At 43.8% G+C, this 27190-nt stretch overlaps 1 protein-coding gene across 2 annotated transcripts in view; it reads left to right on the top strand.

The window, feature by feature from the left end:
* Positions 1 to 27190, top strand: part of anapc1 (anaphase promoting complex subunit 1) — a 51020-nt gene that overhangs the window by 18737 nt on the left and 5093 nt on the right. Inside the window, exons 20-43 of one of the 2 annotated variants that reach the window (XM_042324663.1) lie at positions 522 to 793; positions 1843 to 1934; positions 2144 to 2292; positions 8378 to 8456; positions 9516 to 9552; positions 10018 to 10091; positions 10202 to 10380; positions 10505 to 10731; positions 12526 to 12644; positions 13803 to 14074; positions 14895 to 15129; positions 16492 to 16583; positions 16878 to 17012; positions 19175 to 19257; positions 19511 to 19589; positions 19931 to 20005; positions 20434 to 20495; positions 20606 to 20696; positions 20770 to 20823; positions 20945 to 21138; positions 22558 to 22644; positions 23194 to 23311; positions 25618 to 25695; positions 25991 to 26058. In XM_042324663.1, the coding sequence (XP_042180597.1) occupies positions 522 to 793; positions 1843 to 1934; positions 2144 to 2292; positions 8378 to 8456; positions 9516 to 9552; positions 10018 to 10091; positions 10202 to 10380; positions 10505 to 10731; positions 12526 to 12644; positions 13803 to 14074; positions 14895 to 15129; positions 16492 to 16583; positions 16878 to 17012; positions 19175 to 19257; positions 19511 to 19589; positions 19931 to 20005; positions 20434 to 20495; positions 20606 to 20696; positions 20770 to 20823; positions 20945 to 21138; positions 22558 to 22644; positions 23194 to 23311; positions 25618 to 25695; positions 25991 to 26058 (2951 nt within the window). Of the gene's footprint in view, positions 1 to 521; positions 794 to 1842; positions 1935 to 2143; positions 2293 to 8377; positions 8457 to 9515; positions 9553 to 10017; positions 10092 to 10201; positions 10387 to 10504; positions 10732 to 12525; positions 12645 to 13802; positions 14075 to 14894; positions 15130 to 16491; positions 16584 to 16877; positions 17013 to 19174; positions 19258 to 19510; positions 19590 to 19930; positions 20006 to 20433; positions 20496 to 20605; positions 20697 to 20769; positions 20824 to 20944; positions 21139 to 22557; positions 22645 to 23193; positions 23312 to 25617; positions 25696 to 25990; positions 26059 to 27190 lie in introns of both variants that reach the window. The other variant, XM_024428531.2, reaches the window with a different exon arrangement.

The raw sequence follows: 27190 nt of genomic DNA, 5'->3' as shown, positions 1-27190 counted from the left end.
GTAATATGTTGAATTCATATACAGACCACTACTTTGAAATGGTTGAAATCTGCTCCAAGTGCACTGTGATTTATAGATGTATAAAAAAACAAAAGTATTGAAGATTAGGTTTAGGTTGATAAATAACCTGTAGTCTTTCTTTCCTTCATCCATTTGCCCTGTGCATTATAAATTCATGTAGAATGTTAGTGGTGTTGTGGGGTGAAAGTGGTGCTGTAGCATGGAATCCTGGAAGGGGTCATGGTTAAGGGTGCACAGTTGAACTGGGGAGGTGTCGTGTAGAGTTCACCCTCTGGCTGAGAGCTGTTACTTAAGAAAGGAAGTGCATGTTGGGAAACTGCTGATTCAGACCAGGCACAAATATTGTTCCTTAATCCACTGACCTTTTTGTATGTGTTGCTTTGGGCCCTGTTTCTGTGTATGCATTTCATGTGAGTGTTTCTGTGTGGCTTTGTGTGTGTGTGTGTGTGTGTGTGTGTGTGTGTGTGTGTGTGTGTGTGTCTATGCATATAATCCACCAGGACTGGGACTACATGTGGTGCTCAGACTACCACAGACAGGTGGTGTTCAGGCATGCGTGTGGTGCTGTGAGTCTGGAGTCCACTGACACCTCTGGCTGTGAAGAGTCTCTGTCTTCCACCCCTGCCCTGCATCTGGACCCCTCTGCCCCACTCTTCCCCCACATCCCAGCCCTGTTCTACGTGCTGCACTTGCTCTATGAGGAGCTGAAGCTGGACGAGCTGCAGAGGAGCGGGGGGCGATCACTGGTGGGCCTTCTGCAACAGTTGGCCAGGTACTGGTGCTCTGTCTTCACAATTTAGGTTAACGCTCTTAAATAATCTTGGAAACCCATAAATTAAACCTTGCGTAATTGCGTCAGATGCTCGATTTGGTTCTGGGGAGATGAGAAAAGAAAATATATTAATGAGACTAGTGAAGGTCCCCCCCCTAAACGTAAACTCTCAGCCAATGTATGCGCACCAGAACCTGCATGCGCACCAAAATCTGCACACCAGAACCAAGTTCCTCGTTAGTTGTTACATCCCACAGTCTATTGACGGACACCTGGACAACATCCTGTCCACGAGAATTACATTCAAATGACTCCAGTTAAATGTTGTGGATTTATTATTGTCACTCGGATAGCGATGGCCATTCAGAGGCGAACTAAAGCGACAGGTCGCAGGTGCATCTTTTCAATCCAGAACGAACACAACAATTTCATGAAGCTGTTAAACATTTAAATGGAGAAGTATGTCCGATGAGTCACTGCTCAATAAAAACTGATGAGTTTGGTCTCTCCTAAAACGTTAATATTACCAGGATAAGAAAATGGCATTAAAACGGTTTCAAGTGTGTCAGGTGGCCTCGTCAACAGTCTCATTTTACGTTTAAAAGAAGAGCTGAAGTGGGAGAATCAACTGGCGCTTGAATTGCTTAGTGCTTATTTGGCCTTGTTTTATTGTCCTGGTCATTTAGTATTACCAGGCTGGTTGACACAACAGTTGGTGTTTCAGCCAATTACTAATTGTATTCACTGTCATTGCCATACATACTGTACAAAGAGATACAGTAGCTAAAGCACAGACCAATCTGGCAACCCGGCTAGGCCTGTACCGTAATGACCTCACTACATCTAGTGCTAAACTAGAAGTTTACGTGGGTGTTCGCTTAGTCATAGTTCTGATTGGTTTATCTGCTTCTGGTTGTGTTTAGCTGTCTGTGTAAGTGCTTCACGGTGAGGGTAGAGCAGGTTGGATATTAAAAGTATTGATTCAATGGCTCAGGTTAGATTAACCGCTCCTCTTATGACCTGCTAATTGTTGTACTGTTTATTAAAAGGGATCTGCAGCTGGAGGAGTATATTGATCTGTACTGGCGAGATTACCCCTCATTCATCACCACGTTCAAGGAGTCCTGCATCATAGATCAGGGTAAGAGGCAAATCAACCTCTAAAGCATGTGTAGTCCCCTCTGCTCACATAGACAAGAGGTCATGTCTACTACCACTTTGGCTTTTCATTTTCCTAATATTGATTGAAAGGATGGTCTGACTGTGTGATAAGGACAGGTGTGTCTGTAGTCGCAGAGCCTGTTGTGACACTTTGAATGACAGTCTCTGTGGCCCCTCCCTCTCCTGCAGCCCAGATGGAGCAGATGCAGCGTCCATCCTTCCTGAGGGCGGAGCCTCCGTGTGTGTTCAGCTGGCTCAGCAGCTGTCTGAGGGGTGAGGAGGTAGCACCCTTCCCCTATCTGCCTGGCATCTGTGAGAGAACCAAACTACTGGTGCTGGTATGCTATCATCGTCTTATCTTTTCTATCTTTTCCTCATGATGACAAGGGCAATTGATGGAACCATCTATCCCTAGGGTTATGTATATAAGGTGGGAGTTTTAGAGTTGGGTTGCAATATAGACATCTCCAATAGGGGGTGCCACAGACGAATGAAAACCCTACTAGGGAATTACTATTTACGTTGTCCTTGGTTTTGGTGTGAGGAAAGTAGATTTCCCATCACCTTGGTTAGCTACAGCATGTGTGCCCAGCTAGATGACCTCACCACCTGACTGACATGTTATGTAAATATTACTGTTGGACAACAAATAATTCCTGAATATTTTGAGTGACCAATGTCAACACGTAGCCGTTTGTGTTCAAAATAAACATTCTACTCCCTGGGTTGGTTTGCGGGCCCTAGCCCCTGTGTTGCCATTGGCAATTTCTGTTCAAACATGATTTCCCAATTAAAAGGAGTCATCAAGCATCGACACGCGCGCGCACACACACACACACACACACACACTGCTTAAATATCAAAGGGCTATGATATAGGGCTTCATGCCAATCAGAGAGAGGGGGAGAGAGAGAAAGGCATTTTGCCTATTCGTAAAGACTATGGATGTGCATCTCTCCTTTCCTTTGATTTGACGGGCATCTACATACAGTTGAAGTTGGAAGTTTACATACACTTAGGTTGGAGTCATTAACTCGTTTTTCAACCACTCCACAAATGTCTTGTTAACAAACTATTTTTGGCAAGTCTGTTAGGACATGTACTTCGTGCATGGCACAAGTACTTTTTCCAACAATCGTTTACAGACTTAGAATGAATTCACTGTATCACAATTCCAGTGGGTCAGAAGTTAACATACACTAAGTTGACTGTGCCTTTTAAACAGCTTTGAAATTTCCAGAAAATGATGATCCAGGCAGTGATGCAACCAAGCTCTTGATGTTGCAGCTGTAGAACCTGTTGAGGATCTGAGGACCCATGCCAAATCTTTTTAGTTTCCTGAGGGGAAATAGGCTTTGTGGTGCCCTCTTCACGATTGTCTTGGTGTGTTTGGACCATTCTAGTTTGTTGTTGATGTGGACACCAAGTAAGTTGAACTTTCATCTGGACAAACAATAGTGCGCAAATATAAACACCATGGGACCACGCAGCCGCCATACCGCTCAGGAAGGAGACGCGTTCTGTCTCCTAGAGAAGAACACCGTCCCAACCGTGAAGCACGGGGGTGGCAGTCTCATGTTGTGGGGGTGCTTTGCTGCAGGAGGGACTGGTGCACTTCACAAAATAGATGGCATCACGAGGGAGGAAAATTACGTGGATATATTGAATCAACATCTCAAGACATCAGTGAGGAAGTTAAAGCTTCGTCGCAAATGGGTCTTCCAAATGGACAATGACCCCAAGCATACTTCCAAAGTCAAGGTATTGGAGTGGCCATCACAAAGCCCTGACCTCAATCCTATAGAAATTTTGTGGGCAGAACTGGAAAAAGCGTGTATGAGCAACGAGGCCTACAAACCTGACTCAGTTACACCATCTCTGTCAGGAGGAATGGGCCAAAATTCACCCAACTTATTGTGGGAAGCTTGTGGAAGGCTCCCTAAAATGGTTGACCCAAGTTAAGCAATTTAAAGACAATGCTACCAAATATTAATTGAGTGTAACCTTCTGACCCACTGGGAATGTGATGAAAAAATGTTAAGCTCTACTATTATTCTGACATTTCACATTCTTAAAATAAAGTGGTGATCCTAACTGACCTAAGACAGGGGATTTTTACTAGGATTAAATGTCAGGAATTGTGAAAAACTGAGTTCAAATGTATTTGGCTAAGGTGTATGTAAACTTCTGACTTCAACGGTACATTTTTTTATTTTATTTTTTTATTTCACCTTTATTTAACCAGGTAGGCCAGTTGAGAACAAGTTCTCATTTGCAACTGCGACCTGGCCAAGATAAAGCATAGCAGTGTGAGCAGACAACACAGAGTTACACATGGAATAAACAATTAACAAGTCAATAACACAGTAGAAAACAAAGGGGGGAGTCTATATACAATGTGTGCAAAAGGTATGAGGAGGTAGGCGAAGAATTACAATTTTGCAGATTAACACTGGAGTGATAAATGATCAGATGGTCATGTACAGGTAGAGATATTGGTGTGCAAAAGAGCAAGTAAATAAATAAAAACAGTATGGGGATGAGGTAGGTGAAAATGGGTGGGCTATTTACGAATAGACTATGTACAGCAGCAGCGATCGGTTAGCTGCTCAGATAGCTGATGTTTGAAGTTGGTGAGGGAGATAAGTCTCCAACTTCAGCGATTTTTGCAATTCGTTCCAGTCACAGGCAGCAGAGTACTGGAACGAAAGGCGGCCAAATGAGGTGTTGGCTTTGGGATGATCAGTGAGATACACCTGCTGGAGCGCGTGCTACGGATGGGTGTTGCCATCGTGACCAGTGAACTGAGATAAGGCGGAGCTTTACCTAGCATGGACTTGTAGATGACCTGGAGCCAGTGGGTCTGGCGACGAATATGTAACGAGGGCCAGCCGACCAGAGCATACAGGTCGCAGTGGTGGGTGGTATAAGGTGCTTTAGTGACAAAATGGATGGCACTGTGATAGACTGCATCCAGTTTGCTGAGTAGAGTGTTGGAAGCCATTTTGTAGATGACATCGCCGAAGTCGAGGATCGGAAGGATAGTCAGTTTTACTAGGGTAAGCTTGGCGGCGTGAGTGAAGGAGGCTTTGTTGCGGAATAGAAAGCCGACTCTTGATTTGATTTTCGATTGGAGATGTTTGATATGAGTCTGGAAGGAGAGTTTGCAGTCTAGCCAGACACCTAGGTACTTATAGATGTCCACATATTCAAGGTCGGAACCATCCAGGGTGGTGATGCTAGCTAAATGGTCTCAGAAACGATCGTTTTAGTTTGAAACGATTGATGTGAATCGAGACACTACATTTTTTGCATGAACACATCCATTTTAAATGTAATATCTGTTCCTGATGGAGCTCATGAGCTGGGCCTCTGAGCTGGATCTGTCTAAGAGTACTTTTTTAGATGAGTGGCCCTCCGTTAGTTTTTGTGTGTATGTGTCTGGTGTGTGTGTTTTAATGGTATGTGTAGGCACCTGAGCTGAGTCATAGGGCAGACTAAGCATCTACCACCCCACTATCAGATTAGGGGTGGGGGCAATTTATGCTTTTTGTCAGCTCCACTTTTTTATGTGAAATCACCATCACCCACTGATTAAGTTGTACATTTTGCAGATAAAACATGTTTTGAGCTAGTCCTGTCAATATTTATCTTCAGACATTAGCAATGGCATTTATACAAATTAATATAATGCTACTTTGGATTTTACCCCCGTCTCAAAAGTGAATTGTTTAGACAGGTAGGAATTTTAGAGAGCTTATCGCACTCTGACCAATGAATGCAACCATGCACAGCTCGCAAATATTATTGCTGTCCTTTATGAAATTACTCTGTTCATGTAAAAATGAACAAATACACAGACTGTTTAAAGCAAAACTTCCAAAACGATTTCTTATTGTGAACCTGAACAATGTACATTAAATCGGAATGATCGAAAACCCCTATCTGAAGTTGGAGTAAGTTTCATCCAGTCTGGTAGGTTACACAACAATTTTCTACAGCGCATTTGGTAACAATGACCCAGAAAATTACACTGAACAAAAATATAAACGCAACATGTAAAGTGTTGGTCCAATGTTTCATGAGCTGAAATAAAAGATCCCAGAAATGTTCTGTATACACAGTTTATTTCTCTCACATTTTGTGCACAAATTTGTTTATATCCCTGTTAGTGAGCATTTCTCCTTTGCCAATATAATCCATCCACCTGACAGGTGTTGCATATCAATAAGCTGATTAAACAGCAGCAGCATTACACAGGTGCACCTTGTGCTGGGGACAATAAAATACCACTCTAAAATGTGCAGTTTCGTCACACAACACAATGCCACAGAGCTCTCAAGTTTTGAGGGTGCGTGCAATTTTAGGAATATCCACCAGAGCTGTTGCCAGAGAATTCAATGTTCATTTCTCTACCATAAACCGCCTCCAACGTTGTTTTAGAACATTTGTCAGTACGTCCAACCGGCCTCACAACCGCAGACCATACGTAACCACACCAGCCCGGGACCTCCACATCTGGCTTTTTCACCAGCAGGCATCGTCTGAGACCAGTCAACCGGACAGCTGATGAAACTGGATTTGCACTACCAATCCTCGCAAGGGTCTTGACCCGACTGCAGTTCAGTGTCATTTCTGACTTCACTGGGCAAATGCACACCTCCAATGGCCACTGGCACACTGGAGAAGTGTGCCCTTCACGGATGAATCTCGGGTTTTGCTTTGCTTCTGTTCTGGGTTTGATTTGCACTTTTCACACCAAAGTATGTTCATCTCTAGGAGTCTGAATGCGTCTCTTACCTGAGCGGTATGACGGCTGCGTGGTCCCATGGTGTTTATACTTGCGTACTATTGTTTGTACAGATGGACGTGGTACCTTAAGGCGTTTGGAAATTGCTAGTCTGTAAACAATTGTTGGAAAAATTACTTGTCTTTCACAAAGTAGATGTCCTAACTACTTGCCAAAACTATAGTTTGTTAACAAGCAATTTGTGGAGTGGTTGAAAATTGAGTTATAATGTCTCCAAACTAAGTCTATGCAAACTTCCGACTTCAACTCTGTATGAGGTTGATGGAATTGTCCGTAGAGCTCTGAGACAGGATTGTGTCGAGGCACAGATCTGAGGAAGGGCACCAAAAAATGTCTTGAATGTCCTCAAGAACCACCAAGACTCTTCCTAGAGCTGGCCGCCCGGCCAAACTGAGCCATTGGGGGAGAAGGGCCATTGTCAGGGATGTGACCAATAACCTGATGGTCACTCTGACAGAGCTCCAGAGTTCCTCTGGAAATGGGAGAACCTCCCAGAAGGACAACCATCTCTGCAGCACTCCACTAACCAGGCCTTTTATTTCTAGAGTGGCCAGACGGAAGCCATTGCTCAGTAAAGGGCACATGAGAGCCCACTTGGGGTTTGCCAAAAGGCACCTGAAGGACTATCAGACCATGAGAAACAAGATTCTCTTATCTGATGAAACCAAGATTAAAGTCTGGCCTGAATGTCAAACATCACATATGGAGGAAACCTGGCACCATCCCTACGGTGAAGCATGGTGTTGGCAGCATCATGCTGTGGGGATGATTTTCAGTGATAGGGACTGGAAGACTAGTCAGCATCGAGGAAAGATGAACGGAGCAAAGTACAGAGGGATCCTTGACAATAACCTGCTCGCCGAAGATGTGAATGTCGATTATGGCAGCCCCCCGCACCGCTCTGATTCAGAGGGGTTGGGTTAAATGCGGAAGACTCATTCAGTTGTACAACTGACTAGGTATCCCCCTTTCAACAAAGTACTGAGGAAAGGGTCTGAATACTTATGTAAATGTGATACTTCAGTTTTAAAAAATGCCTAAACCTGTTTTTGCTTAGTCATTATGGGGTATTTGTGTGTGTAGATTGAGGGGGAAAAAACTATTTAATCAATTAGAATAAGACTGTAATGTAACAAAACATGGAAAAATTTAAGGGCTATTTTCTAAATGCACTGTACATGTGAGACTGTGTGTGGGCGCACGCTTGTGTGTGTTTTTGTCTGTGTACTCTGCCATAATTAAGCCCTGGTCGGATGGAAGGCTGAATCACTAGCGGTTTAGGTGTAGGTGGATCAGGGGGACTGTGCTGATGACCAGGCCTTGTGCGTCTCCTTCCATCAGGCTAAGTGAGGTGACGCACGTCACCGATGAGACTGACAGCCTGTCATGCAATTACAGATTCTCTTTACCCCATCACTGTCTCGTTCTCTCTCTCTCACTCTCTTTCTCTCACTCTCGTTTACCCTCTCTCTCTTGTTGACTCTTACTTGCACACTCACCCTTTTGTTCTCTGCCCCTGTCTCTCACTCTCTCTTGCACACTAAGCATCTTTCTGTCTCTGTTTCAATAGGCCAGACACTGACGTTTGTTTCTCTGTCGTACCTCTCCCTCAGAGCTATGCCCTGTACATCATTGGAGATGACAACGCAACTTCAGTTGATGTGTCAAAGTATCTGGCCAAGCTCTCTGCAGGTGGGTTTGTGTGTGTCTGATTACTGAGCAGTGTGTGCCCAAGATAACGAACAACCATCCCTGGGACATGCCTCCCACGTGCCTTACGCGTGCCCACATGCATGTCACACCGGTCAGTAATTTCCGCACATGAGGGAAGAGGTTGTAAGGCGGTACTGCCATGCTGTCTCTGTCCTGTTGTTTTGTTTAAAGAGAGACTGAGAGATTCTGGCATTTAAGGCCTTGTTCTACTTACCAAGAGTTAGATGAACGGCGTACCTATTGGCTCCCGAGTGGCGCATCGGTCTAAGGCACTTCATCTCCGTGCAAGAGGCATCATTACAGTCCCTGGTTCGAATCCAGGCTGTATCACAGCCGGCCGTGATTGGGAGTCGCATAGGCCGGTGCACAATTGGCCCAGCATCGTCCGGGTTTGGCTGGGGTAGGCCGTCATTGTAAATAAGAATTTGTTCTGAACTGACTTGCCTAGTTAAATTAAGGTTAAAATAAATCAAATGTTCAGTCATTGTGCTAATGCTAGTTAGCATTAAATGCCATGCTAGTTAGCATTAGCTCGCAAACCAACCGCTAACTTCCTTCATACTGCACACAGATACAAATGGTATCCACGAGTTCATCTGACTCTGGGGAAACAAAACATCCATGATATTAAAATGATAGTTTTAACCATGTTTTGAGGCTATATAGTGTTTGTTAACGAATGGTATATAGCTTATTTTTTGGGTACAACTAAGCTCATGAGGCATTTATCATTTATATTCTTCAAGAATCAATGGCTACATGGCATTTTAATTTGTCCGTCTGAAAATGTGTGTAGCAATTGCAGATTGCCCTTTTAATAAAGTTTCCAAAGAAATGTCCTTTGAAGTAGCGCTGTAAATGTAAAGCTTCATTATTTGCAAGCATGATAATCTGAATGGCATTTTGGAATCGAGTATGGGCATTATGGTGACGATTGTGAGGCTTTGTCATTCTCCTGTTTTCTCTGACCCATTTCACAATTCCTTTTATTGTGACAACTGAACTACAGCACTTGTGTGGCGTCTCTCTCTCTCACAGGCCAGAAGAAGACTGTCATTGAATCAGCTTTGAGGAGGTAACAACTTACCAGGAGCACATCCTGAATCACTTCCTTCTTATAGACTCTTTATTCACCATAAAGCATTTTCCCATAAAGCCAAAAGAAGGGTTCACTCCGTGTTATTAACTGGGTAGTTTGTGTCCTGGATGCTAATTTGCTGAAAGCCATGGTATTTCAGACAATATACAATGGATAGGACTCAAAAATACTTGTTTACTGTTATATTTATGTTGTTAACCAGTTTATAATGGCAGTAAGGCATCTCTCGAGTTTGTGATATATGGCCCAATATACCACAGCTAAGGACTGTATCCAGGCACTCCACGAGGCGTCGGGCATAAGAACAGCCCTTAGCTGTGGTATATTGCTTAAATATCCCTCTAGTAATAGTAACAGCTATAAACTAGACTCTTGTCCTAACATTTTAACCATGATTTTCCAACTTGAGACAGAGAAATGTAATCCCTGTTTCTCTTCCAGACCGAGCTGTATGAAGCCTGATGCTCCAAATGAAAGTTTGGCTGTAAAGCTTGTGGTTTGGCTAACATCAGAAGGTAAGACTTTACATCAAGCCTAGAAACATCTCCACAGCCTGTCTGTTATTGCTATGCTATGGAGTATTTGCTGGTGTGAGACTCTTTTTACATTCATGTGTTGTATTTAGGTTTCACATTGAAAGACCTGGAATCTGTGCCCTTTGGTGTGGCTCTGCCCATCAGAGATGCTATCTACCAGTGTCGAGAGCAACCCTGCTCTGACTGGTCAGAGGACGTCTGCCTATTGATTGGGCGACAGGATCTCACCAAACAAGCACACAAAGTGACCGTGGCCAAAGGCAAAGCTGTAAGTGTGAGTTTCTGGGGTTATTGGATGGTTTGGGCTTCATCCTTTACAACCTTGTGGATTTAGAGTTAATGTTTCTGTTTCGTGTGTGTTTGTGTGTGTGTGTGTGTGTGTGTGTACTCAGACGGTGGGTCTGGGGCTGATGCTGGAGGCTCCAGCCACCACAGAGGCAGAGGAGGAGGAGGTTGGTATGACAGATCTGAACCAGGACGTAATTAGTCTTATCTGGAGCCAGGACCTGCGTGTCCATGAGGCCAGACGTCTACTCCAGAGCTCCCGACCAGTCAGGGTCAGTGTGGTTCACCTGCCTGAGGTCAGCGACCACGAGTACATAGAGGAGAAGGAGAACAAGTGAGTAATATCGTTCAAGTGATTGCAGCTATCGTAGTCTCATTCAAAAGCAGTCTGGGCCCACGTTATAGGCTATATCCAAATTCTGCTTAGTTTCAACCTTGCTTTTTAAATTATTTTTTATTTTTTTGGTGTGCTCTGTAGTTAGCGGTTGGTATGTACACTGCTCCAAAAAATAAAGGGAACACTTAAACAACACAATGTAACTCCAAATCAATCACACTTCTGTGAAATCAAACTGTCCACTTAGGAAGCAACACTGATTGACAATACATTTCACATGCTGTTGTGCAAATGGAATAGACAACAGGTGGAAATTATAGGCAATTAGCAAGACACCCCCAATAAAGGAGTGGTTCTGCAGGTGGTGACCACAGACCTCTTCTCAGTTCCTATGCTTCCTGGCTGATGTTTTGGTCACTTTTGAATGCTGGCGGTGCTTTCACTCTAGTGGTAGCATGAGACGGAGTCTACAACCCACACAAGTGGCTCAGGTAGTGCAGCTCATCCAGGATGGCACATCAATGCGAGCTGTGGCAAGAAGGTTTGCTATGTCTGTCAGTGTAGTGTCCAGAGCATGGAGGCGCTACCAGGAGACAGGCCAGTACATCAGGAGATGTGGAGGAGGTCGTAGGAGGGCAATAACCCAGCAGCAGGACTGCTACCTCCGCCTTTCTGCAAGGAGGAGCACTGCCAGAGCCTTGCAAAATGACCTCCAGCAGGCCACAAATGTGCATGTGTCTGCTCAAATGGTCAGAAATAGACTCCATGAGGGTGGTATGAGTGCCCGACGTCCACAGGTGGGTGTTGTGCTTACAGCCCAACACCGTGCAGGACGTTTGGCATTTGCCAGAGAACACCAAGATTGGCAAATTCGCCACTGGCGCCCTGTGCTCTTCACAGATGAAAGCAGGTTCACACAGAGCACATGTGACAGACGTGACAGTCTGGAGACGCCGTGGAGAACGCTCTGCTGCCTGCAACATCCTCCAGCATGACCGGTTTGGCGGTGGGTCAGTCATGGTGTGGGGTGGCATTTCTTTGGGGGGCCACACAGCCCTCCATGTGCTCGCCAGAGGTAGCCTGACTGCCATTAGGTACCGAGATGAGATCCTCAGACCCCTTGTGAGACCATATGCTGGTGCGGTTGGCCCTGGGTTCCTCCTAATGCAAGACAATGCTAGACCTCATGTGGCTGGAGTGTGTCAGCAGTTCCTGCAAGAGGAAGGCATTGATGCTATGGACTGGCCCACCCGTTCCCCAAACCTGAATCCAATTGATCACATCTGGGTGTTCATGTCTCGCTCCATCCACCAACGCCACATTGCACCACAGACTGTCCAGGAGTTGGCGGATGCTTTAGTCCAGGTCTGGGAGGAGATCCCTCAGGAGACCATCCGCCAACTCATCAGGAGCATGCCCAGGCGTTGTAGGGAGGTCATACAGGCACGTGGAGGCCACACACATTACTGAGCCTCATTTAGACTTTTTTTTTCCAGGACATTACATCAAAGTTGGATCAGCCTGTAGTGTGGTTTTCCACTTTAATTTTGAGTGTGACTCCAAATCCAGACCTCCATGGGTTGATAAATTTGATTTCCATTGATCATTTTTTGTGATTTTGTTGTCAGCACATTCAACTATGTAAAGAAAAAAGTATTTAATAAGAATATTTAATTCATTCAGATCTAGGATGTGTTATTTTAGTGTTCCCTTTATTTTTTTGAGTGGTGTAGTTGGCTATTGTTCTGATGCCTCTCTCTCTCCATCCCTCTCTCTGCTATCTCTGGGTAGACTGTTGCAGCTTTGCCAGCGTACCATGGCTCTGCCAGTCGGCAGAGGCCTGTTCACCCTCTTCTCCTACCACCCTGTGCCAACGGAGCCCCTACCAGTGCCCAAACTCAACCTTACTGGTACTGTATCCCTTAGGCCTTTCTCATACCTGTGTGTGTCTGAGAGATCGTGTCTGTCTTCAAACTAGTACTGGCCAATATATCAAATTCATTTGAATGTATGTTTTTGCGTGATATTTCAAATGCCTGTATCGCAAGAATGACTCTTTTTATTTATTTTTGGTGCACCTTCTCATTTACACCAGAGAGCTGAATATAATGACAAGATGCCCCTACAATGGGAGTCGTTGTCCCAAAACCGGGAAGGCAGGCGACAAGCTTAGGTCCCTAATGAACCTCTAGAAACGCATTGGGCTTATTTTGGACAGGTTTTAGCGAGTGTGAAACCTCTCACTTTTCTAACTGTTCTACCTTGTTAGCTAGCAAATAGATCCAAGTTGGCATATATAAAGGTTAGCAAGCTACTCACTAGCACGTTGACTTGTGCTTGAGAGATTGTTTGTGACCTGTTTTGAATTTTCTATAATGTCTGCTACAAGAAGTTGGTCATTACATTTGTAACAAAAAGGGCATTTTCATAGAACGACTTGAAAGCCAGATCAGGGATTATTGCAGAAAAGCAGGTTAAACTATTTTGATAAAATAATTTAATTGTTAGTGGGGCTTATATTTAGCCTTCATTTCACAAGCCCTCAATTTTTGAAATGCAGTGTATTTGACATTGTACATAAAGCTTATTTAGAGAACATCGAAATCGTGAATATTAAGTTTGAAGAGAAAAATATATATATATTTAGGCCATATTGCCCAACCCTACTTCAAACACGTTTACAGAAATAGTTATGACAAAACATCAAGTACAGGAATATGTTGTTTTTCCTTTGAAGATCTGAGTAAAAAGGCTTTTCTCAGTCTGTCTATGCAAGTTCAATCTCTGGGTGTGTTTTTAACAGCAGCCCACAAGAAAGCTCACAAAGCTCACTTTAGTCAGTCTGGATCTGTAATTACAGCTGGTGCTTCAGTGTGTTGCGTTTTAGGACAAGGGAAAGAATGCAATGTGTGTGATCACTGTGATGAGAAGCAGAGACTTATTTTGAACCCGGCAGGCCATGTTTACATTGCTCCTTGGTGCTAACGGGATTCTGGCCTAAATGTCGAGCATGCATGTGTGTGGAGTTTGTCAGAATCCGATATGGAGTCCTGTGTTTCTGGTGACAGGTCGTGCGCCCCCTCAGAACACCATGGTAGATCTGAACAGCGGGAACATTGACGTTCCTCCCAACATGACGAGCTGGTCCAGCTTTCACAACGGGGTGGCTGCGGGCCTGAAAATCGCTCCGGCCTCCCAGGTGGACTCTGCCTGGATCGCCTACAACAAACCCAAGAGCCCCGAGCTGGCCAACGAGTATGCAGGCTTCCTCATGGCTCTGGGCCTCAACGGACACCTCACCAAGCTGGCCACACTCAACATACATGACTACTTAACCAAGGTGAGCATGCATGCAAACACAGGTTCTGCGGTTGAGTTTAGTCGTGTACTTTTTCTCATTACATGTTTTGAAGCTTCTCTAGATTGCACGTTGGTTTTAGCAGAAATTCTCTCGGCATCCTGTTATTTTTCTCACATGAAAGTGGGAAGGCCTCAGCGCGCTGAGAGCGGAGTTTCACTTTGACTTTTCCCTGGCAGTGACGCATAGCAACTTTCTCATTTCCAGTTAGGCCTGCCATAGAAGGCTGTGTGGTCATATCTTTCACATCTCTCAGCTCAGGAAAGATCAGTGGTTATTTACTACAGTATACGATTTTACTACTATTCTCATTCTTGCTAGCTTATCACCTGTGCCAGGACAGATGAGCCTACATTGGAGCACAACATGTGGACTTTTAAAGGTCTGCTGCTGTACTGTTAATTAGGATATAGTACAGCAGTCTTTGATGGCTGAAAATTAAAAGTGAATTATTTAAGTATGAAAGGGATCAGGTGATTTATGCAAAATTAGTACTTTCAAATGTTCTCATTCATTTTGTTACATAGCGTAATTCTGTGATGAAGGAGAAAATAACGTATTTTAGGCTGAACTACAGTGTAGTTTGGTTCCCCCAAAAAGAGGAAGAGGGCAAAAAATTACCTCACTCAGCACATGTTGAGCAAAGAGCTCTGATCTGTTATAACCTCGTTGTTTTATACTAGCTCCCCATTCAGCCCTACACAGTAACTCATAATCTCTCGATTTGTTAATAAACAAGTGAACCCCTCTGTGTATAAAGTCCATGGGGGACTAATGAAAATGGCTGCCTGTGTGTCCTCAGGGCCACGAGATGACAAGCATCGGGCTGCTCCTGGGTGTGTCTGCAGCCAAGCTGAGCACCATGGACATGTCAATCACCCGCCTGCTGAGCATTCACATTCCCGCACTGCTCCCGCCCACCTCCACTGAGCTGGATGTACCGCACAATGTTCAGGTGGCGGCCGTGGTGGGCATCGGCCTAGTCTACCAGGGCACAGGACACCGCCACAACGCGGAGGTGCTGCTCGCTGAGATCGGTCAGTGATAGATACATCCCTAATGAAGTAAATGTTTTGTTGTCCTGTGGGGATATTTGCAGGGAGGAGGGCATACAACACTAAATACAATACACAAACTGTTTTGACATGGAACTGCTGGTCCCACTTAAAACAAACAACTTATAAATGCTTTATAATTGCATATGTAGACTTCAGATGCGTCACATATCATTTCTAAGCATATGTCATGTTGTAAAGGGTGACATAACAGCTCCCAACGTATGATGCATTGCACAACCTAATTTCTTATGAGATTTTAGGATGGTTGCGCAAATTGTCACGTTTAATTCTTCAAGTTTTACTGGGAAATGTCCATACAGCATCTGCATGCCAACCATTTAATTTCATGGGGATATTCATTTCGATCTTTAGTTAACAATAGTGTTGTTTTGAATTATGTACGCTGAGCAAATTTTAGCAAATCGCACATATTTTGCCAAGTGGTGCGCACTGTTGTTTTGGCCGCATGAGAGAGAGATTCGACCATTTGTACAATCAGTAACAGTATATTTCTATGCTGTTCTGTTATGTAGAGTAATATCATGTGATCTTGCAGACATTGATTCGCTCATGCGCAGAATCATCTGAACTTTAGCTGTCAGAAGCAGGGTTTCTGAGAACTCTGATCCGTAGCCTTGCCCTTTTATTTATTCACCGTCTTTATTTAACCTGGTCAGTTCTCACATGACAGTTACCTGACCTGCTCCAGGCCAGAACACAAGGTTTTCACCAGGTATGGCAGTTGCATCACATCAATACAGTTTCACACTGTTTCGATGGGGCAAGTCATTTCAGGTGGAATCTCACACTTCATATCAGCATCTTAATTTGCATGGGTTATGTCAGCGTTTTATAAAGCACATTCTTTTTTTGGGAAATGTACATAGTGTGTTATCACATTTAGCAGTGCACGCTACATATGGAGCTGTTATGTCACCCTTTAATATTCCCTTTAGTTACAGTATGCTTAAGCCAGATGGTTTGTGAAGCGTCTATGTTGTGCCTGGATATTGAATAGATTATAGGTGCTGGCGCTCCAACCAAGATTTTAAAAATAGTCTGGACTGCTGAAGGGGGGGGGGGCTCAGTCCTTAGAATGTACAACTGAAAGGTCTAAGGAAGGTTCAGCACGACAGCCTTATTCTCTTCAATGATTAGTATTGCTGTCATGTTTCGGAGCAAGCTTTGTTGTCAAGGCAGAACTTTCTCTAAGATGCCTCAGCAAAAAAAATTATATAATTGAAGTAAAATGTATTCCTTCAAATATGGTGCTTTGATGATGGAGCTTACTCCGAAACTCCAATAGATATTGAAGTTAACAGATGTTGCTGCTTCCTGCAGGTCGACCCCCTGGTCCTGAGATGGAGTACTGTACAGACCGCGAGTCCTACTCCCTTGCCGCTGGGCTAGCCCTGGGCATGGTCTGTCTGGGGGTAAGTCTAGTAGTACACACTGTAATTACACTACTGGATCAGCTCTGCAGTAAAGTTACTTACTGTATTCCTGTGTATGTAGAGAGGTAATAGAAAGAGGAAATGTTCTCACATGGAAAGCACTCTTCATACATCAAAAGGCTGAGAAATCATAAAAGGGTACTGAATGAAAAAGGTGACTAAATGCATCACTAGCGTTCACTCAGGATGTGGATCATCTAAAAAAAACAGAAGAGAGTTTCTCAGTCACTGAATGATCCCTTCCACTCCCACCCTCTCTCTCTCTCTCCATAGCATGGCAGTAACCTAATAGGTATGTCTGACCTGAACGTCCCTGAGCAGCTCTACCAGTACATGGTGGGGGGGCATCGACGCACCCACGCCGGCATCAACAGAGAAAAACACAAGTCCCCCAGCTACCAGATCAAGGTAAGGGGAAAAAAAGCAAACGGCGAGACAACTTTCCTCACTTGTAGGCTGTTAGGTTCTAAATAAACGGAGTAAAAACTCACGGACCAGCGAGTAAAGCTCAAACCAAGTTTATTCACCCACTGGGTCACACAGCTGCATAAGACAAAAACATGTTCCCACCAGCACAAATATTTATACCCCCCCTTTAGACGGAGTCTCCTCCTTTCCTCTAAACATTACATCTTCGCAGGAAGTTAAGTGATGTGGGTAATAAACTGTTCCTTCTCCCTTCATGTGACCTGACCTCGTCCCCCATTCCTCACTAATCCACAGCTACAGTGGGGCAAAAAAGTATTTGGTCAGCCACCAATTGTGCAAGTTCTCCCACTTAAAAAGATGAGAGGCCTGTAATTTTCATCATAGGTACACTTCAACTATGACAGACAAAAGGAGAAAACCAATCCAGAAAATCACATTGTAGGATTTTTAATTAATGTATTTGCAAATTATGGTGGAGAATAAGTATTTGGTCAATAACAAAAGTGTATCTCAATACTTTGTTATATACCCTTTGTTGGCAATGACAGAGGTCAAACGTTTTCTGTAAGTCTTCACAAGGTTTTCACACACTGTTGCTGGTATTTTGGCCCATTCCTCCATGCAGATCTCCTCTAGAGCAGTGATGTTTTGGGGCTGTTGCTGGGCAACACGGACTTTCAACTCCCTCCAAAGATTTTATATGGGGTTGAGATCTCGAGACTGGCTAGGCCACTCCAGGACCTTGAAATGCTTCTTACGAAGCCACTCCTTCGTTGCCCGGGCGGTGTGTTTGGGATCATTGTCATGCTGAAAGACCCAGCCACGTTTCATCTTCAATGCCCTTGCTGATGGAAGGAGGTTTTCACTCAAAATCTCACGATACATGGCCCCATCCATTCTTTCCTTTACACGGATCAGTCCTGAAAAACAGCCCCAAAGCATGATGTTTCCACCCCCATGCTTCACAGTAGGTATGGTGTTCTTTGGATGCATCTCAGCATTCTTTGTCCTCCGAACACGACGAGTTGAGTTTTTACCAAAAAGTTCTATTTTGGTTTCATCTGACCATATGACATTCTCCCAATCTTCTTCTGGATCATCCAAATGCTCTCTAGCAAACTTCAGACGGGCCTGGACATGTGCTGGCTTAAGCAGGGGGACATGTCTGGCACTGCAGGATTTGAGTCCCTGGCGGCGTATTTTTGCTCACCGTTCTTGTGATCATTTTGACCCCACGGGGTGAGATCTTGCGTGGAGCCCCAGATCGAGGGAGATTATCAGTGGTCTTGTATGTCTTCCATTTCCTAATAATTGCTCCCACAGTTGATTTCTTCAAACCAAGCTGCTTACCTATTGCAGATTCAGTCTTCCCAGCCTGGTGCAGGTCTACCATTTTGTTTCTGGTGTCCTTTGACAGCTCTTTGGTCTTGGCCATAGTGGAGTTTGGAGTGTGACTGTTTGAGGTTGTGGACAGGTGTCTTTTATACTGATAACAAGTTCAAACAGGTGCCATTAATACAGGTAATGAGTGGTGGACAGAGGAGCCTCTTAAAGAAGAAGTTACAGGTCTGTGAGAGCCAGAAATATTGCTTGTTTGTAGGTGACCAAATACTCATTTTCCACCATAATTTGCAAATAAATTCATTAAAAATCCTACAATGTGATTTTCTGGATTTTTTTTCTTCTCATTTTGTCTGTCATAGTTGAAGTGTACCTATGATGAAAATTACAGGCCTCTCATCTTTTTAAGTGGGAGAACTTTCACTATTGGTGGCTGACTAAATACTTTTTTGCCCCACTGTATCCACCCTTATCAGTGACCGCAACCATGTGATTGCCTTTTCCCTTAGTCACTTTCCAAGCCCCTAGCTCATATCCAAAGTCCATTGACCCCACCATATACATTCCTCCTATATATAAACATTAACTTATGGTGTAGCAAGTATTTCAAATTACAACCCAACAAAGCCTACTGTCCAGTTCATCCCCATCTAACATATTAACATTTTTCCTGAAGGCACAAAACCAAGGTCTGACAGAATACACTGCCCATATACTTTGTCCCAACTGTGAGGGTTTCTGGTTATTGTCTCGGGTAAAAAAAAAAAAAAGTTAACTAATGCCCCTGTTCTTTGTGACAGGAGGGTGACACCATCAACGTGGACGTCACCTGTCCTGGAGCGACCCTGGCGCTGGCCATGATCTACCTGAAAACCAACAACAGGTGAGAATGGATTCCACCACCACCACTCTTATTCTCATATTAGATTAGCCTTCAACGAGACGCAATGTCCTGTTCTCTTATACTTGACTCCACTCAGCATGCTCTCTGTAAGTAATGGACTCTATCTAATCTTACACAGTGCATCACAGCACATCTTGTCCCCAGCGCTCCAGCACATACCAAAGGACTTCTTCAGTTATAAGCTATCGCCTGGTTCTGGCTGCCATTAACACCTATTGTCACCCCTTCACAGGTCTATCGCTGATTGGCTGAAAGCTCCAGACACCATGTTCCTCCTGGATTTCATCAAACCAGAGTTTCTGCTTCTCAGGGTGAGTCAGTGCAGAGAAGCTCAGCTGCTGTAGCTACTGTGTACTGGCCACTACGGACCTGCCTTATTCACTATGCCAGACCCCAGAGTGCAAAGCTGTCAAGGCAAAGGGTGGCTACTTTGAAGAATCTAAAATATATTTTTTCTTTCTACTTGATTCCATATGTTTTATTTCAGAGTTTTGATGTCTTCACTAATATTCTACAATGTAGAAAATAGTAAAAATAAAGAAAAACCCTGGAATGAGTAGTTGTGTCCAAACTTTTGACTGGTACTGTATATAATTCAAAATGTCTGATCCACTACCTTTACACATTGTCACTGTCTCCTCTCCCTCCTCAGACACTGGCCAGGTGTATCATCATGTGGGATGACATTCTACCCAACTCGGAGTGGGTGAGCAGCAATGTGCCTCAGGTAACTGCCTTGAATATGCACACATGCATGAACACCTCAGCTCATTAGACACAAGTCACTACCAGCCCAAACCTCTACTCCGGACAAGTGGTAATATCATTTCGGCCTCGGGTTCTTGGAGTGAACAGTGCAGAAGGCCCAGTCCATAGACATTAGAGGTTCAATCTGAGGCTCTTAATGTTGTTAGTTAGTCATACTGTGTGATGAACTTGTTAATGAATGACATCAGTGCTAATAAGGAAACTAAGTTTCAGTCCTCAAATGACTCTTTACTGCCAAGCGCGCACGACTGAGGCAACAAGACTCAATGGCATTTCCTCCATCTGGACCCATTTACACGTCAACAAGATCAAATTAGTTAATATCCCCAAAACAATGATAACAATGATTATAGAATCAAAGATCGGTTTGCTTTGTTTTGAATCCAGATAATCCAAGAGAACATTGGGAACCCAGTGGTTTCAGAGGATTTGAACATGGAAACTTTAGCGTGAGTACAAACTGACTTTACGTAAAGTTTCCTTAGCTCTCTCCGCATGGCTGGATTTGAGTTGGTGTGTTTAGTCTCATAATGAGGTGTGTGACAACTCCTGTCCTCAGCCAAGCCCATGACTACATAATTGCTGGAGCATGCATGGCGGTGGGATTTCGCTTCGCTGGCTCGGCCAACTCTGACGCATTCGACTGCTTGGTAAGAAGAGCAAACTTCAAAATAAGTTAGTTATTTGGCTAGTTCGTCTCTAACCCTTCTGTTTCTCGCACAGTACAAGTTTGCAAGGAGTTTCATGCAGTGTTTGACATCAGCGACAGCGACGGTTGTAAGTTTCACTGCTTTCATATTTCTCCCAACCATAATGTCCATTTACGCCAATAGAATACACTCAAGCTCAATCACCACAACCAATTTTTCTATCTGTGTCTCTGTGTCTCCTATGCTAGACGGGCCACTATAACCTGCAGACATGTCTGAGCATGGTGCTGCTGGCCCTGTCCATGGTGATGGCTGGCTCTGGTAACCTGAAAGTGCTGCAGCTCTGCCGCTTCCTCCACAAGAGGACCAGTGGAGAGATGAACTATGGCTTCCACATGGCCCACCACATGGCCCTGGGCCTGCTCTTCCTGGGAGGAGGGAGGTGAGACATGTTTTCACAACCGGTTTCAGCCAGCCTCTCCAATGATCATAGCTGACATAAATATTTATTGTACTGTCTTTTGCATTGAAAGTAAATCAAACATAATCTAGTCAAGGGATGTTTTACTTTTCACCTGTCATTTGTATCCGTATCAATATTGATTGTATGTTTTGCTACAACGTGTATAATGAGTTCATGAGGGGTGTCCTGTTATGTGAGTGTTCTTTATAACAAATAGTTAAAATATCCCAGGGCTATTCAAACAGTGACTATGGGGTATCTAGTTTTATGTAACAATACTCATTACTGATGCTAAATCTGCCTCCTTATCAACATTTACTGGACAAACCCTTTGATTTTAGACTTGCTGTTTTTAGACTTGCTTATTTTAGGGCTGACAATTGCAGGCCCACAACTTCAAGGTCGCAATTTGAATGCCCTTATTGTAGTATTCTCAGCCTATTCCGGCCTTGAACATACGCCTGCGTAAGGAAAGATTGTAGTGGGGATCAGACATATGGCGTCTTTCTTTTAATCTTTTCTTGCACTCACTCTATCTTTTTCTCTCTCTGGATGTGGTCTGTGGATAATTATTTCATCCTGCATAGTAACCAATCACCATACAGCCCTGCCAGTCTGGCTTTCATCATAGAACCTGAAGTGAAACATTTATCGTCTCATTTTGTGTAGCTACAGAGTTCCACAATGAGCCTAGTCTCAGCATAGGGAATGGGTCAATTCAAACACAGTAATATTGCTCAGGGACAAGTTTCTGAAAATGAATTTGAGAAGCGCTAAATGAACAGCCATTCTCAGTGAATATGTTACTCTACAGTTCAAGATGAGATCAGTGTTGAGCAAACATAAGTTGACTGTTGCTCTGTATGTTTGTGGGCCTTGTTATCAAGCTGACTTGTGTAGTAAATAGTGCTGTTTTTTTCACCTCTGTCTGTAATACACTTCGTAAAAACAGGAACATCCCAGCCAGTTCTCTTTATCTGTTGCCATGGAGAGTGGATGAGTGGCAGCTCGTGGGTTGAGAATTAATCTCTTCAGTTGGTATTTTAAGAGGAGGCAAGGCAACCCCTCACCTACACTAACCCGAACAAGTGATTTTTCTCCCCAAGCCGACACAATGGTTTGAACCAGCCTAAGCACACACTTAAGTGCAGTCATTTAAAAAAAATAATGTTTTTTTAAGTAGGGCTTTTATGAGCACAAATTACGTCAGGTGCCTAGCATTTCAAAACTGTTTTGCCCAGGCCAAATTCCTCATTTGTTCTTTGGACCTATTCGCCAAAAAAGGATTCTATTGTAATATGTGCCAACATCAACACTGATGTGATGTGCCTGTTTGTTTACATTTATGTCTGTATCCATGATGTAGTGGTCTGATGTTATCCCATTGTCCTCTCACAGGTACACTCTCAGCACCTCCAACTCGGCCATCGCTGCCTTGCTTTGTGCTCTCTACCCCCATTTCCCTGCCCACAGCACAGACAACCGGTAAGACACACAACCTCAGGGAATACAAACAATAGGTACAGCTTATCAGAGCTCTAAAATGGCAGGATAGACAGAGCTCTAATGTAACGGCATAGACTTTCAATGACCATAATGGATTTGGTGTCTACTGTTTGAAAGTATTGCTGTTTTGAGCTGTAGATTTTAAGAAAAACAAAATGGGCTGTGAGACGGGGAGGGAGTGTTACATGAGGCGAGATAAGAAAGTCATCAGAACTTCTACTGACAGAGCCAAGTCAAGCTCTCTAAGTCCATGACCATAATTAAGAGTAGTTAAAGAATACCATATAGACGAGGGCTATTCAAGTATTGCATATTTTTCGTTTCTACCTGGTAGGTGGTTTATCAATTGATTTGTAGATGATTAGACAATGTTCACTCATCTGGTCAGTTCTGGCCGGTTCTGACTCAGTTGTTGATTAAATTTAATCAAGTTGATTTGATTTAGAAGGAAAGGGTGAAAAGCAGCAATTCTGTGGCCCTCCAGGTCCTTAATGTAAAATGTTTGTGTGTGTGATCTCTGTGCTTCAGGTACCACCTGCAGGCTTTGCGTCACCTGGGTGTCCTGGCGGCTGAGCCTCGTCTGCTGGTCCCAGTCGATGTGGACACACTGAAACCCTGCTACGCCCTGCTGGACGTCACATACAAGGTATTCAACTCAATGAGTTAGTCCCCAGTCAAAATACAACCTGTTGAGACCAATGCATGGTCATAACTCCCATTTATAGTGTCAACCTAGCTGTGTCTGCTATGACCTTCATATGTGATACCTTCAAGATGAGTCTGACTCATTCATTCAGAATTAAAGCCACGTGTTAAAACAATCACTGGAGACCCATGAACTTGAAAATGATGAAACTAAACAGGTGTTAATAGAGGGAAGTTAACATTTTGGAATGCACTTCCCAGTTTCAGTTTTGCATGTACTCATCTGAACCCTCACTATAGAGTTGATTGGTACAGTGCGCACTTGTATTAGTAAGAGGCAATAGCAGAAGTGTAAGCTACATGCAATTCCTTAGAATTTGGCCCTGCTAATAGTAGTAGCAACAAGCAACTGTTGACTTCCCTGTATTTAATAGTGACCTTGTTACACAGGAGAACTCAAGTTGAACCTTTTCACTCTCATTTACTGAAAGCGTCATAGGTGTCCGACTGGGCGCTCTCTTGCGTCATAAATGTTCCTGTGAACATAGCCGTAGTTGTCACTTCCTCTATTTAGCCTTATTTGAGGAGGCTTTGGTACTGTGTGTCTGTCATTTCATTATTATCACCCTGATAACAACAACACCCTGATCCTCAACACGGGGGCCCCTCAGGGGTGCGTGCTCAGTCCCCTCCTGTACTCCCTCTACACTCATGACTGCACGGCCAGAAACGACTCCAACACCATCATTAAGTTTGCAGATGACACAACAGTTGTAGGTCTGATCATCACAAAGACGAGACCGCCTATAGGGAGGAGGTGTGAGACCTGGCCGTGTGGTGCCAGGACAACAACCTCTCCCTCAAAGTGATCAAGATAAAGGAGATGATTGTGGACTACAGGAAAAGGAGGACCGAGCACACACCCGTTCTCATTGACGGGGCTGTAGTGGAGCAGGTTGAGAGCTTCAAGTTCCTTGGTGTCCACATCAACAACAAACTATCATGGTCCAAACACACCAAGAGTCGTGAAGAGGGCACGACACAACCTATTCCCCCTCAGGAGATTGAAAAGATTTGTCATGGGTCCTCAGATCCTCAAAGTTTACAGCTGCACAATCGAGAGCATCCGGTCTGGTTGCATCACTGCCTGGTATGGCAACTGCTCGGCCTCCGACCACAAGGCACTTCAGAGGGTAGTGTGTAGTGCAGTGCAGCACTGGGGCCAAGCTTCCTGCCATCCAGGGCCTCTATACCAGGTGGTGTCAGAGGAAGAACCTAACAATTGTCAGACTCCAGCCACCCAAGTCATAGACTGTTCCCTCTGCTCCCGCACGGCAAGCAGTACCGGAGCGCCAAGTCTAGGTCCAAGAGGCTTCCAAACAGCTTCTACCCCCAAGTCATAAGACTCCTGAACATCTAATCAAATGGCTACCCAGACTATTTCCATTGCCCCCCCATATATTTTTCAATGCTGCTAGTCTCTTATCTATGCATATTCACTTTAACTCTACCTACATGTACAAATTACCTCGACTAACAAGCGCCCCCTGCACATTGACTCTGTACCGGTACCCCCTGTATATAGCCTCGCTCTTGTTATTTTACTGCTGCTCTTTAATTATTTGTTACTTTTTTATTTCTTTAGGTATTTTTCTTAACTTTATTGTTAGTTAAGGGCTTGTAAGTAAGCATTTCACTGTAAGGTCTATATACCTGTTGTATTCGGTGCATGACAAATAACATGTGATTTCATATGGAGGATGAGGGCTGCAGTTAATATCTCAGATAGGGGGGAGTGAGGCCTGAGATGATGATGTGGCCGGGGACACTTTGCTTCTTCTAAGTCCAATATCTTGAAAACATGACTTCTGACATGCAACTGATTTTGGGACTGTATCAACAGTGGACTAATTTAAAAAATACCAAAATATAATTTTCGCCTGGAGTTTTCCTTGAAGGTCTGCTGACGGTTGGGTTTGCGGGCTCACCATGAAGTGCTCCTTATTTCAATTACTCTGGAACAGCAGAGGGAGAGACATGCGGCGCACATCAATTATAATGACACCCCCTGCATATGTGCAATCACACACTTCACCTCTGCACGTACACACACACTGCATATTTCAATGTTCACTATGAGGTTGCATGCAGCACATGTGTACATGGTGAATTTACATTTTCATTTTTTTGCGCAAAGAGCTTTAGTCCATGTTTCAGTTCATGTTACGTATGATGGCTGTGTGTTTCTGTGTTAATTTCTTCTTGAAAGTCTTCAGAGTATATTTGTTTGTTTTTTCTCTGTATCAGGAGACTCCATGGTATGAGGAGACTACAGTGGAGCTGATGGCCCCCACCATGTTGCCTGAGCTGCAGCTCCTCAAAAAGGTAGAAGGAAATGTAGTACTTTATCAGACGAATGTAGTCCGGCTGCACAATCTTTCTGTTTAGTCTTGTCAAGCAGGATGGTTGATGTCAACATGTTTGTTTGGAAATGAGTAATGCGATTTGGACTTTTATAAGCTTTTCTTACTTACTTTTTATAATACAATACAGGGAAGAAAGGTCACTTAGTGTGGTCAAACTCGGCTATTACAAGAAAATAATATGATATTTCCACATTGTTCTCAAAATAAAGTTTAAAAAAGTATTGGCTGACCTACTTGTTTTAATGTGCTTACAGGTGAAAGTAAAAGGACCAAGATACTGGGAGCTGTCCATAGACATGAGTAAAGGGACTCAACATCTAGAGTAAGTCCTCCACTTGTATGTGAAAAGTTTCTGGCCCAATATACAGATTCATTTCATAATATTTCTGTGGGTGAGAAGCTACCAGATCTATGTCCAGTGATGTCTTTACGGTACGGAGAGTTTGTGATGTGCTGCTGTAATGGTTGATAATGGCCGCAAATGTTTTGTCCATACTAACGAGCGACCCAAAATGTGTGTATTTGACTATATAAACTCAGCAAAAAAAGAAACTTCCCTTTTTCAGGACCCTGTCTTTCAAAGATAAGATAATTTGTAAAAATCCAAATAACTTCACAGATCTTCATTGTAAAGGGTTTAAACTGTTTCCCATGCTTGTTCAATGAACCATAAACAATTAATGAACATGCACCTGTGGAACGGTTGTTAAGACACTAACAGCTTACAGACGGTAGGCAATTAAGGTCACAGTTATGAAAACTTAGGACACTGAAGAGGCCTTTCTACTGACTCTGAAAAACACCAAAAGAAAGATGCCCAGGGTCCCTGCTCATCTGTGTGAAAGTGCCTTGGGCATGCTGCAAGGAGGCAATAGGACTGCAGATATGGCCAGGGAAATAAATTGCAATGTCCGTACTGTGACACGCCTAAGACAGCACTACAGGGAGACAGGACGGACAGCTGATCGTCCTCGCTGTGGCAGACCACATGTAACAACACCTGCACAGGATCGGTGCATCCGAACATCACACCTGCGGGACAGGTACATCACAACTGCTCGGGCAGTTATTGTTGCCATCCAAATCAAATTTTATTGGTCACATACACATGGTTAACATCTGCATGGTTAACACAAACGAACAACATTGTATAGACAAGAGGGACCTGATCCTAAAATCAGCACTCGTACTCAGAAATTTTGTGAGTATGAGTCCTGAAATTTGATTTGAGAGGTCAACTCCTCGACTAGACCGCATCTGAAATCGTGCTTCTACACCTGCATTGCTTGCTGTTTGGGGTTTTAGGCTGGGTTTCTGTACAGCACTTTGAGATATCAGCTGATGTACGAAGGGCTATATAAATACATTTGATTTGATTTGCTAAATGTGTATGTGACCAATAAAATTTGATTTGACTTGGATGGCAACAACTGCCCAAGTTACACCAGGAATGC

Source organism: Oncorhynchus tshawytscha, linkage group LG01 (assembly GCF_018296145.1).
Source record: "Oncorhynchus tshawytscha isolate Ot180627B linkage group LG01, Otsh_v2.0, whole genome shotgun sequence".
NCBI classification, from domain to species: domain Eukaryota; kingdom Metazoa; phylum Chordata; class Actinopteri; order Salmoniformes; family Salmonidae; genus Oncorhynchus; species Oncorhynchus tshawytscha.
The sequence above is the reverse complement of the archived record's forward strand: the minus strand, read 5'-3'. Positions and strand labels throughout refer to the sequence as shown.